The following is a 13,202-nucleotide window of genomic DNA, read 5'->3' on the forward strand; positions in this document are numbered from 1 at the left end:
GACTGTCAAGTACTTATTGACAATATTAAGCGCAAGCTCCATCTCTGGTCTGGAAGAAACATTAGTTACGCAGGACGATTAGAGCTCATAAGAACGGTTTTATTTAATGTCAGCAACTATTGGTGATTTGCTCCAGACTTTTCTGGAAGGGAGCAGATAATTCTGCAGCAGTCGCAAGAATCAGATGGGACAACGTTTGTTCTAAATCAATTGAAGGAAATTTGGGACAAGATTCGAATCAAAGGGCAGAAGGTCAATTGGCATAAATTAATTTGGTTTCCATTGCATATTCCTAAGTATAGTTTAATAGCTTGGATGACTCTTCTCAACAGGATGCCTACTAGAGATCGGCTTATTAAAATGAGAATTTGCTCAGAAGTTCACTGTGTAAACTGCAATTTTAATCAAGAAACAAGGGACCATCTTTTCTTGCATTGTCCTATGGCAGCAGATCTCTGGAAATCTATTTTGAACCTTAATGGGATGAAGCCATCGATTATGTCATGGGATGATATGGTTTCAAGGGCTTCTTCTTCATGAAAAGGGAAGTATCTCCTTACCACCATCTTGAAAATTTCTTGGAATGCTTGCATCTACTTTCTATGGCAGGAAAGAAATCAGAGAGTCTTCCTAGGACGTCATAGAACGGTTGAATGTTTGCTCAAAGATGTCAAAGACGTTGTTGGAATTATGCTTAGGGGAACTAACATAAATAGACTAGAAAGTACTAATCTAAAGCTTTGTAATGTTTGGGGTATTGTCTAACCAATCTCTTTTGTGTAGGTTGTTTCTTTTTGATTGTTTCTCTTGATCGTTTGATTGGTTGTATCTATTTTGACATTGGTAATAAAATCTGAATTATCCAAAAAAAACCAATCATTTCATCAAAGTCCAAAAACATTATAACTACTAGTCACAACCACCATCTACGGCTAGACCAAACCCTAGCCATTATCATCAATATCATTCCATCATATCATACAATCACAACCACTAATAGTAGCAAATAGTAAACAAAATAAAAACAAATAAAGAAAAATAAGAGAAAATGAAACCTACCCATCTTGATATTGGCGAGTTTCTAACCAAAAGGAGTGCTCATCAATCAATTCCAACGATGGGAAGACCTTGTATGGTTATAATATTAACACAATTTAATTTTAAGTTGACCCAACGGTTAACAGTGACAAATCATAAAATTTTATAATCTAGTTTTGATTGGAATTTGAAGAAATTGTAAGATTTGTCGACTAATTGAGGGACTAATCGTGTTGTTTACTCATCAAGATACTTAAAAAATAAAATTTATTAATGTTATTTAAATAAGTTTATTGGAAAAGAATATGGTAAAGGAATAGAAGGAGAATGTGTTATACTTCAACAAGCTATTGCTTTTCATTAACAAATAGGAACAAAAAATCATTAGGAATTTGTTTGGTCAAATGTAACGAAAAATTTGGGTCCCAACACAACATCGTATAATAAGACATAATCCATAATAAAGTAAACAAATAGATAATTTTTTTTGGGTTGTTTGGATCCACCGTTTGATGGGTCCAAAAGCTGGTGACAACAACGATGTTCGATTAAATCATGACTCGTTGGATTGCAAAAAAAATAAAATAATGATCACAAGTACAAATAAAAATATGTTGTCTATAAAAGAAAAAAAATCATGAGAATAAAAATAATATTGCTTTAAAAAGGCTGATTTGCATAGAAATTAGACCAAACATACAACTGAACCTAATCATTTTCAATTCCCCATTCTTTAAAAAAAAACAACGAAGAAAATCTAGGGAGAAAATAACCCCAAGTAGAATGGATATTTTCAATTCTTATATAAATTATGTTTGAAAGTGAAATCAATCTCTCAATTGTTAAATTTTAATTTTAATTTTATGTATTTTAATATGAAAAACTCTAAGATCTAAAAAATAAAATATTAAAACCGAAAAATTCATTAGCGATGGATAACAAAATTTTAAATGATTATAAAATAAAAAGTTAAATATTTCTTTTGATAAAAAATGAAACACCTAAAATAAAAATAATATAATATAATATAATATACAATCTTTTATTACAAATAATTTGAACATAATGAACTTGAATCTATAAAACCAAACCCTCACAATTCTTGGATGTGTAGGTTGAAGTGAAGACGGATGAAAGTTGCTGGAGGAAGAGAAAAATGATGAGGAAGCAGCCAAAGGTCAATTCAAGCATCTATACATATTCAAAGTTAGATTTTAACCGAATTAATCGATTGAATTAAAGTTTTTTTCAGTTAATCGTCGATTAATTTTTAGTTCGGTCAGTTAACGGTTAATGATTTTTCCAAACTTCGGTTATCGATTAATTCGGTTCGAAATAGACAATTAACCAAATTAACGATTTTTTTAATAAATTATATATATTATCCATTTATTACTTAATCTTAGGAGTGTTTAAACTTATGTTTTAACCGAATTAACCGACCGAATTAATTGAAAATTTTAAATATTTAATATATAATATATATTATTTATAAATTTCGGTTAAATGACTAATTAACTGAACATTATTTGATTTGGTTAAAAAATTTTAAATTTTTTTTGATTCTATTAATAGTTAAAAGAAAAAAATCCATTTAATAAATTTTTAGAACTTCGATTTAATCAGTTAATCAGTTAACCGGATTAACCTTTCAACATTCCTACAATCATTCCAAACAACTTGAAAGAATTACAAGTTTAGAGAGAGAGAGGCAGCAGAATCTCAGTCATTAGATGCCAAGCTTATTTAATTCTACACCATTTTGTTTTGCCTAACATATAATTATATGAATTAAATTAAATGTTAAATTTAAAACAAAATTCTTTTAATGTTTTTTTTCTTATAAGACTTAAATTTGTTCTCTTTAAAAAAATATTTTTTCCAGTTAAATTATTTTTAAAACTTCATTATTCAATTTATAAAATTGAGAAAAAAAATCAACTTATCCCTTCTCTCTCGGGATGGATATTATTTATAAATAAATGTATAATCTTTAGGTATAGCCTATACATATTGTGAAACTGAAAGCAAGGGAAGTTCATGAAAAACTCGTTTCTTTAAGAAAGGCATTAGCCCACTTTCATCTTTCTCTTTAAATTTTTTTCCAATTTGATAATTTTATTTTCTTCCATGTATAATTTCTCCTTTCTGCCGATTAAACAATGAAAATGGCATATTACCAATCATCCTTCCCCCTCTATAGGAAGCACCCATCATTGCTGCCAATAATCCTTTCCATTTCAACCTTTGAAACCTGAGCTTCCAAGATATTCCTTCCCCTTCTCCTCTTCCTTTCTAGTATTTCTTTTTCCTCCTCCTCCACTTTTCCTTGTTGTTTAACAATGGATGCTTCTTCAACAAGCTCAGTCAATGGATTCTACACCTTCTTGACTCGCGGCATAGATGATCTCGAACGTGTTTACACCTCTAATAACTTCATGTCCATCCAGTTCCTTCAAGGGGTCCTTTCTCTTCTCCGATCTTTCCATTCCCAGCTACTCCTCCTCGTCCAGAAGCTCCATCTCCCCGTTGGTGATAAGTGGCTGGATGAATATATGGATGAAAGTTCTAAGCTTTGGGAAGCTTGTCATGTTATTAAATCGGGTATTTCCGGCATCGAAAATTATTACTCTGCTGGGTTTAATATCATTTCCTCCTTTGATAATCATCGCCATCTTAATCTCCAGCTTTCCAGACAGGTCCTTAAATTCACACCCCTTAGTCCTTACAATATTTTTAACATTTTTTTTAGTTTTTAGCGTTGAATTCATGTTCTGATATGATATGACTTTCAAAACTATTTGTAAACAGATCATCCTGGCAATTTCAGGGTGCCGAAGAGAAGCTGTAGGATTGGAAGAGGAAAACAGGGCTTTAATGGAAACGAGAATCCAACCACTTTCGTTGAGGTTTGATGAGAAAGTTTCGATCGAATCAAAGCTGAATGGATTCAATGGCTTCCGAGGTGTTCTTTACGCAATGAGGAATGTAAGTTCATTGCTTCTGATGATCTTGCTGTACGGACTAGTTTATTGCCGGCCGGAATCGAGTTTCCTACGAGGAGGATACGAAGGGTGTTTAATTTTCGGATCGGCTTTTATGATCTCAACGGCGAGATTGCAGCAAAGGGTGGCGGCAGAGATCAACCAAATGAATGGTAGGCCAGGGATATTGCTGTACGAGTTCAGGAGATCAAAGTTGGCTATGGAGGAGTTGAGAGGGGAGCTGGAGAGGAGAGGCGGTAGCGGTGGCGGAGGAGGGGTGGAGGAGTGGGAAATGGAAGTCGGAGGGATAAGGGAAAGAGTGGAGAACTTGAAAGGGTGGTTTGGGGTGTTGAGATCTGGTGCTGACAATATAGTTGTGCAACTTGATGATTTCTTTGATGAGATTGTTGAAGGGAGGAAGAAGCTGTTGGACTTTTGCAGTCATAGGTAGAAGAAAAAAGAGAGGACGAAATCATAAAAAAAAAGAATGTAGGATGGTTGGAAAAGAAAGTTTAAAAAAAACACTAGATGGAAGTAGGTTGTTGATGTACCTTTTGACCCTTCTCTTTCTTTCTAAAATGATTTTCTTTATTTTTTTCAATATCATGCATGCATTCATTGTTTCTACTGGACATGGAAGTTATTCCCCCCCTAAAACCCAGAGGATAATTATTTTTAATGCAGCTTCCATTTCCTATAACAAAAGGGCATAGAATCTTCTATATAATTAATTATATGTATAACTGGAGAGGGTGAGTATGAGAACCTACATATATAAATACTTACTAGGTAATAAATATATTGAAAGTGACTTCCCTCTTGAAAATACAGTTGTCAATTTTAGAGGTGAAAATAGAAGATGAAACAGGGGGAGGATTGTGAGAGGCTTTAAAATTTGAAATCAAGCAGAGGTAGTTTCGTTGATCTTGGGTTTGTTTCTTCTGTGTTGTCTTGATTCGGGGGGGTTTCAAGTTTGAAAGCAACGTAGTTTAATGATGAAAGCGTCCAAGTTCTAATCATATCCCATCCTGACATGTCTCCATCAGTAGTAGCAGAAAGTCTTGTGGAAAATTATGGATTTCCGACCCTGCTCCGTTACCTGCTGTTTCACAAACAGCAGAGCAAAGCAAGCCCCCTATCAACCCAAATCATTTTCTTCATTTCACTTTTATTTGTTATTTTAGAAAAAGAAGAGATTTCAGCTTTTGTTTCCTCTTTACACCCTGGTTACTGAAATCAGACATTATCAACAACGAGTATCTTCCAACAAGAGCAGGAGATATATCAAAAGAAACGACATATCAACTTATGTTTACTTTTAATCAAGTGAGAATATTGTACGAGACAGAAATATTCATTTCTTTAAAAAATTATTCCATATTTTTGAAACGAATAGGTACTTACAACAGAAACGGATAGCTTAGCAGGGAAACACCGACATCAACTTACAGAAGCAGCTTAGCAGTACCAAGTTTGAGGATGGCTTGCTGAGGTTCTTCCCGTATGAAGATATCTACATTCTACAGTTCTATAAAATGTGATTACATCATAAATATTTTTATACTCTTCTGAAAACAAATGACTACATCTTTTAAGAAGCTACACAAGTGAAAGACAACTCATTCACCTCAGTGATTTTGACCTACGCTGTGTAATTTACAAGTGTAGAATGGGAAAACATGGATGGCCAAAATTGATTGAATTACCAAGACAAAGTGAGGGTATGCCACAGAAACAACAAAAGGGTGTCAAGTAGTATGCAAACATCTTTATAAAATATTCAATCATCAAATCCTGGCATTGCAAACTGGGCAGCAAATGTTTCAACTCGGTTCCGAAGATCAATATCTTTGTTATTGTGTAGACCCTGGAGAAAATCTTTCTGCAATTTCCATGATCTCTCTGTACAACACTTGTAATCTGAGCTGCTCTGTAAAGAAAGTTGGCGATTGTCTCAAAATCAGACTCCAAACAACCCTTGATGTCATAGCAGGCGTACCTGAGAGAAAATTATCAAAGTTAGGAAATTAATGGAACAAGATGCCCAGCACTTGTATGACAACCAAGCACAAACCGAAAACACAATATGTGCTCTTTTTAACCATTTCATCTTTAAAAGAACTTGCTTGCTACTCTAAGCTACCACGAGTTAACCACTTCTAATATGTTATTAGGGTATATAGAACAAATTAATGCATTAAGAAGAACTGATTAATATTAGCCCAATTAGCTCAGTCAACCAACTAAAAAAAATGCAAAACGCGATTGCCTAATGAAAATAAGGCATATTCTACTGTGACCCTTTATGAAGCTGTCTAAAAGCAATAGAAATTTCTGAAAAAGAGAAAACAAGAATAGTCCTTACCAATTCTGACTCCTCCAGGAGAAATAGCACCATTATCACCAAAGATAGCAGTTTTATTCAGTGTGATGTGGCACATCTCACAAAACTTTCTCATAGCATTTACTAGGAAACATAATAGGTGAGAGTTATTTATAGGACAAATTTAAGGAAGCAAAGGTCACAATATGAAGGAAATGCACTGTGTATCAAATTGCACATATATGTTTGTCATGGTGATAAAATTATTAGAATTATCATACTGATTAAACTACAAATTCCTGTTAAAAATATGGAACAAATATGAAACAATTTTTAGCTCGCCAAATAGATGGGTTGGTGAGATGTAGACCAAAAAGAAACTTGAAGCAAATATGTTCTGCAAGCAATTGGCTCTCTTATGATTCTCAGGAAGATTGAAGTATCAACTTCTATTTTCACCACTAAGAATCTTATTACAGTTAATTATTAGCTTTCTAGACTAAATTTATAAGAATAACTTATCCATACTCTTTACATGTAATAAAACACATATGCAAAAGCTCTCCCCTTTAAAAAGCCATTAAGAAGTCTTAGGTGAAAACCGGTCGCAAAAAACTCCATTGTTTACATAATCAAACGAAATCACAAGAAATAAATTAATTCCAACCAAAAAACAAATTCGATATGTTAGCATATTTTCCAAGCTTTAAATGCTCTAAATATTTATCATATTGAGCAGGCAATATTAGTGTACCTGTCAAGCCTAGAGTAGTGAGATCCCAGAGCAACAAATGATTGTCCGTGCCCTCAGTAACCAACTTGCATTTTCTTCTCAGCAGAGAAGATGCTAATGCCTGAGCATTTTTCTTCACCTGTTGCATATATGCTTTGTGCTCTGGTGTAGCCACTTGCTTCAAGGTTATGGCAAGAGCGGCAATATGATTATTATGAGGTCCCCCTTGTAATGATGGAAAAACAGCAAAGTTTATCTTTTCCTCAAAATCATACTGGCCATTACTATCACCATTACTGAGACACACGCCTTGCTTTTTGGCTTTGCACCTCCTATAAAAAATATACCTCCCCTTGGGCCACGCAGACTTTTGTGAGTTGTTGAAGTAACAATATCAGTAGTCGAATGGACTGGCACATTCCTGTAATAGACGAAGGACAAGAGTGAACATGCTGGTAAGAGGGGAAAAAACACAAATTTACATTGCATGAAAAGGAAAATACCAAAAGATTTTATTAATATGAAGTACCATTACATTACAAAAGCTATTATACTTCTTTCAAGGGTTAAAGCATAGAAAAGGGATTATTTTCTTTTAACTTTTTTTCCCGGGGAGTTTTTTTGTGTGTGTGTGCACGTGTGGGAGGGGGGGATTGCATGTTTGTTGTGGGTATGGTAGTGTCAACCCAAAACCTCAAGGAATATACTACTAGTTCTAGACTGACACTCATACAAATTAGTGTTGAATAGGAAATCACCTCGTAAAAAATTAACAGCACATAACTTCAAATTTCATGCGTATCAAGGATGAGCAAGCAACTCATATATTCAAATGACCAGAGCACCCCCTAATGTATTCAGCATAAAGACAATAGATATAATCTAAGTTATATGATTTACTAGCCAACCAAAAGGAAAAGGCAAAGGAAAAAGGGAAAGAAACATATATTTCCCCGACTAGGAGGGCTGATAAGGTCTATGTGCATTTACATTTATATAAACTCAAAGATATGTGTGTGAGTATCCTAGTCTAACAAACTCAAAGTTATTAGAAAGGAGAAGGGTAAGATATGAAAATCTTAGATGGCATTATGGCTATAAAATCAGACAGTTTGTGAAATTTAGATGATAAATCAGTCCATCTCGCACAACTTAATATACAGGTTTAACCTCCTTTCAACATCAATAAGCTGTAAGTTACAAATGTTGTTTGGAAATACAAATTCAACAGGTGAATTTGCTTTCCACCAAAATAAATCTTAGGCATTCTCTCTAAAGCAGAAGTCTGATGTAACTTCTTTTTCTATTTCTTAAATGTAAAGGTTAGCATGTACGTTTAAGTTGAGTTCTGTTGCATAAAATTGAAGGTTGTGGTGTGTTAATCGTTTGAATATATGGCAGGCCAACAGTTATACTCCTTTACAATTACAAACAGCGATTTACTTAGTAAGTTAACCAAAGTGGTATCAGAACAATTAATAGTTTTATAGATTAGACATGGGACTTAAGCCAGGCATATAACTATCCAAATGAACTGCAATCAACCATATACAGTGCCAAAACAGCAAGAAACCTCAACTCAGAGCACAAAAATCTTATATTAGAATCAGAACATCAAAGCAATTAGTATGCAAAACAATGAAATTTCAAACCTGAGCTGCCACAAGACCACTAATATGAGCCATATCACACATCAATACCGCTCCACACCTATCCGCAATCTGCCTAAACCTGGCATAGTCCCACTCCTAGGATACGAACTCCCACCACAAATAAGAATCTTGGGCCGATAATCAAGCGCCTTTCCTCAAGCTTATCATAATCATATACCCTGTTTGAGGATTCACCTTATAAGGAAACTCTCAAAAATATAGAAGCAGCAGATACTTTCTTCCCACCCGGCATATGCCATCCATGGTCATATGCCCTCCGGACGGTGAATCCAACCCCATGATCCGATCACCAGGCAACAAAAGTCCGGTATAAACAGCAAAATTCGCAGAAGTACATGAATAAGGCTGCACATTGACACCCATTTCTCGGAATCAAGATTAAAAGCTGCCAACGCACGCTCGTGGCATAGGGTTTCGATTGATCTATAAACTGATTGCCCGTATAGTACCTGGCTCCAGGCATTCCTTCGGAGTATTTGTTCGTTAAATGGCTTCCCAATGCTTCCACAGCTGGCACAAAATTTTCGGAAGCAATAAGCTCAATTCCTAAAACTTGCCTTTGCTTTTCCTTTTGATTTCATCCACTTCTGGATCCGCCTCTTCTAGCCGTTGGTTTCCCCATGAAAGGACAGCTGCTCGCCGTTGCTCCAAACTGGGCTCGGCAGGTAACCGTTTACAAGGGTCGAAACAGGCTTAGAGTCCCTTTGTCTTTTCACACATAGATTGTCCTAGAATTATAATTTCTTCATCTTCGTTGTTGTAGTCTTTTTGCTCTCCGCTCTCGAAGCGAGGGACACCATCTTCCTTTTCCTCGAAGAACTGTAAAGGAACGGGCTGGACCGGGTTCGATGAGCTGCGAAAGCTTGTGTCGATTGTAGCGAAATCGAATCGTCCGCAATGGAATTTTAGTATAACCGAGAGACAAACCCGATCGGGCCTTTGATAAATCCATTGAAACCTTAAAAAGTTGGAACCTTGAACTGAAAAAAAATGAAATGTTTGGGAGAACTTTATAAAGTTCGGGAAGAAAGAACAGCTACAGCCCTGAGGGTAAGTGTATAAGCGACAGAAACAACGGCAACACTTCCTGAGGTAATTACAACGCAAAAAAACGAAGCATTGGCTGAATCGATTTGAAGCAGAAGCAGACCAAGCAAACTGAAAAAGGTAATATCTTTTTATTTTTTTCTTTTTCTTTTTCAAGTCAAGTGTAAGCCTTAGAAAATTGCAATATAATATAATCCAGAAAGCGAAGGGTTTAACTCATGTACATCGACGAACCACGGCTAGGTTCAAGCTTGTTAGCGGCCCAAAATATTGAAGCCCGGCCCATAATCAGAATTAAAGAGGTTTCGTGTATACGAATCAAGCTTATTCTCAACCTTTTGTCGTCGTCCATGGAGTCGTATTCACCGTCGACTTCCTTGAATTTTCTGTCTAACTGGAATTCTCTCTCTCTCTCTTTTTCAATTTATTTATAAATTTTAAATTTATAGGACTCGTCGATTATCCAGATATTATAACAGCATCAACGCTCATAATTCTACTTCTCAATAGGTAATTTATTTATTCTAATTTGTTGCATATGTTGTGTTCGCATGAAAATGAGATTGACATGTTTAGTTTGAGATTGATATCTGTCATTAATGGAAGCAAAAATTTGATTAGAGGGTGTTAATTAAGGTTAAGTTTATGTGATAATTGCACCTTTTGGCAATGTGAACCCTTGATAGATTTGAAGCTGCTGAGAAACTTTGATTAGTATGATTATTACAGAGATGATTGCAGATAAGAAATCAAAACCATCCAATGGCATGCAACTACCAAACAAAAAAAAAAGGGAATGGTAAAGGCGTTGCTTTGTCAAATTATGTTATCTGAAAGAATATTCTTTAGCTGTACAAGTGCTTTATAGCACCCTTTTAATAGCAGAAATAACAAGATGCGGCCCATGAGAATTGAATTTGACAAACCATAAAACCAGAATAAATGGAAAATATATCCGACAGCAAATGCCTCCACATTTGAGCCTTTTTAGAGTTACTGACCATCTCCAGCTGTTGTAGGTTGGCCCGTAGATTTGATCAGTGGCCGCAGTTGCTTTCTTACTACCTGGTCCTGAAGAAACTTTAACCGTCGCTAGCCTAATTAGCCGGTCCCTAAGGAGGAAACCACGGCGGAATTCTTGGATGATAATCCCTTCTTTGAATTCTAGAGACTCTTCTCGTGCTATGGCTTCATGTAGCTGTATCCGACAAGTGGGAATCAAGTGAATCGATAACAAAACTGACAAGGAAGACTATCATTCCAAGCCTACAAGTTTTTTGTTCAATCAAATTATGGATGGTGTGTATGTATTTGCTACAAGGAATGTGCCTAAAAATCAAGATCGTATTCCAAGACCAGCTTATGCTAACAGGTATATGCATCTGAACATTGTAATCTTCTATTCAAGATTTTAGAATAAATCCTAACATGGACTCGTCCTTTCAATGCTAGAAGCAAGTTGAACATTTTCAAGCTGTCATGTGTACCTAGCAGTAGTACACAAACTTGCAATATAGTTTCCGAATGGGATAAATTAAAAAACACCCATCACTGCAAGCCTCAATGATAATCAGGCTAGTAATGAAGTTTGAAGAAGCTTATATACATACTGAATTAAACAAAACAAAAAACAAACCGAAAGAAAGGACAAAACCATCAAGTGAACCAAAATGTTGCTTGACTGAAGATTTGGTTAATATAAGTACATTCTCAGAAACCTTTATACAATTAACTTAACCATATGTGTGTGTACATAATTTATCCCTTAATGCTACACTTGCAATATGTTCTCTAATGTATATGTGTGTGTACCTATAATGGTTTGCCACAAAGAAGAAAAAACAGAGATTATGGGGAGAATTTAAACACTTACAGAGGGATCAAAGGGCTTTCCAACTGTTGGACGACGGCCACTTGCAAACTCCTCATGATCTCCACAAATTGCTTGTATATACCCTGATAACCGTATATCTTCTTTTCTTTATCGGTTTCCAGTTTACTTGTTGCTTGGCTCTCTCAAAACTGTCAACCATGGGCAAAAGACTCTCAATGACTTCTCCTTGAGCATCAGACCTCGTCGTAAGTCTCTCCTTCTCCAATATTTTCCGAAAATTATCAAAATCAGCTTGCAAACGGATATACTTTTCTTTCCCGGAGGTTATCTCTGCTGACAAATCCAAAACTTGTTTTTCCAACCATTCTTCTCATTCTCTAAAATGCTTATTCTATTCTCAATATCGGATACAATCCTATCATCTCCATTTAAAAAGCCTCCTTGTAAACTCTAATCATAGCCTCTAAACTGCCTCCCGATGTTTGTACATTTTCCTGATAAAATTCCTCAATGAAATTGCTACTATTACAAACAATTAAACAATAACAAGCATCACTTATCAACTCAATTGTCAATTCTAGCTAATTTTCTTCTACTATGAAAACTAGGAAATTCTACAAATCATTTTCTCGATCCAATGCTACAATTTAATAATAGATATAATGCAAGGAAAATAAAGAACCCATTAGTCCAAAAATGTAACTTACGGTGCGAGCAGATTCCTGGGAAGAAAGAGAAGTCTTGAAAGTCGACCTATTGGAACACTGTGTGCTGTACATAGGGAAGGAAAGGTTCGATGGAGAAAGCCCAGAGAAGGGTTTTGAAAAACGAGGTTTTGGGAAGGAAATTGAAGTCGTGATGAAGATGATATGGTGTGGATTGAGGGTTTTAAAGAAGAAGCTGAAAAGTGAGGAGACAACACGGAGTGATTAGAGAATGAAGCAGCCATTTGCATAAGTATTCCTGTTAACAGATTTTAGTCTCAAAATCTACACGAATTTAAAGCTGGATAGAGGGTCCTCGGCGGCCGGCCAGCCCTTTGGATTTGTTGCTCCAACTCTGTTACTGGGAATTCTTTCTCTTCGATTTCTGAATGGTTTGATAGTTTACCCTCTTGGAGAAATAAAAAGGGTAAAGTTTAAAAACGGCCACTCAACTATCTTAAAATAACATTTTTAGGTACCGAACTTTCAAGAGTTATAGATTAAGTTTTAATTTTATTTTATTTTTTTGAAAATTCAAATACCTAGTTAAAATTCCATCTACCTCCTAACAAGGGGAAAAGAGTACCCAATCAAATAAAATTAACCATGAGAAATATCATTCAATACATAAGAAGATATTATCTCAAGATAAACCGAGTCAAAGAAAAGAAGTTATCAGTCTTAAACGCCCACGTACTAATTTATGGGCCATCATATTACAATCTCTATTTACAAAGGAGATAGTATACTCCCGATTTAAACTAATAATATCCTGAGCCTCCTGGATATGAAAAGCTAGCGTGGATAAATCCTCATCTTCTCTATTCAACTTGTTGACTATCAACAAGGAATCAGTCTCAAAATGC

General features: G+C 35.3%; 1 protein-coding gene and 2 pseudogenes across 1 annotated transcript; 1 reads left to right on the forward strand and 2 right to left on the reverse strand.

Annotated features, from left to right (window-relative positions):
* Positions 1-3,179: 3,179 nt before the first annotated feature.
* Positions 3,180-4,544, forward strand: LOC120129923. The gene is made up of 2 exons (XM_039147310.1): positions 3,180-3,737; positions 3,850-4,544. Exons 1-2 carry the CDS (start codon positions 3,381-3,383, stop codon positions 4,471-4,473), a joined length of 981 nt encoding a protein of 326 aa, XP_039003241.1. The 5' UTR covers positions 3,180-3,380; the 3' UTR covers positions 4,474-4,544.
* An 872-nt stretch (positions 4,545-5,416) lies between these two features.
* LOC120129850 lies at positions 5,417-9,783 on the reverse strand (annotated as a pseudogene).
* Positions 9,784-10,704: 921 nt separating this feature from the next.
* LOC120129941 lies at positions 10,705-12,587 on the reverse strand (annotated as a pseudogene).
* Positions 12,588-13,202: the final 615 nt, after the last annotated feature.

This window comes from Hibiscus syriacus, unplaced genomic scaffold, assembly GCF_006381635.1.
Source record: "Hibiscus syriacus cultivar Baekdansim isolate YM2019G1 unplaced genomic scaffold, ASM638163v2 tig00110505_pilon, whole genome shotgun sequence".
NCBI lineage: Eukaryota > Viridiplantae > Streptophyta > Magnoliopsida > Malvales > Malvaceae > Hibiscus > Hibiscus syriacus.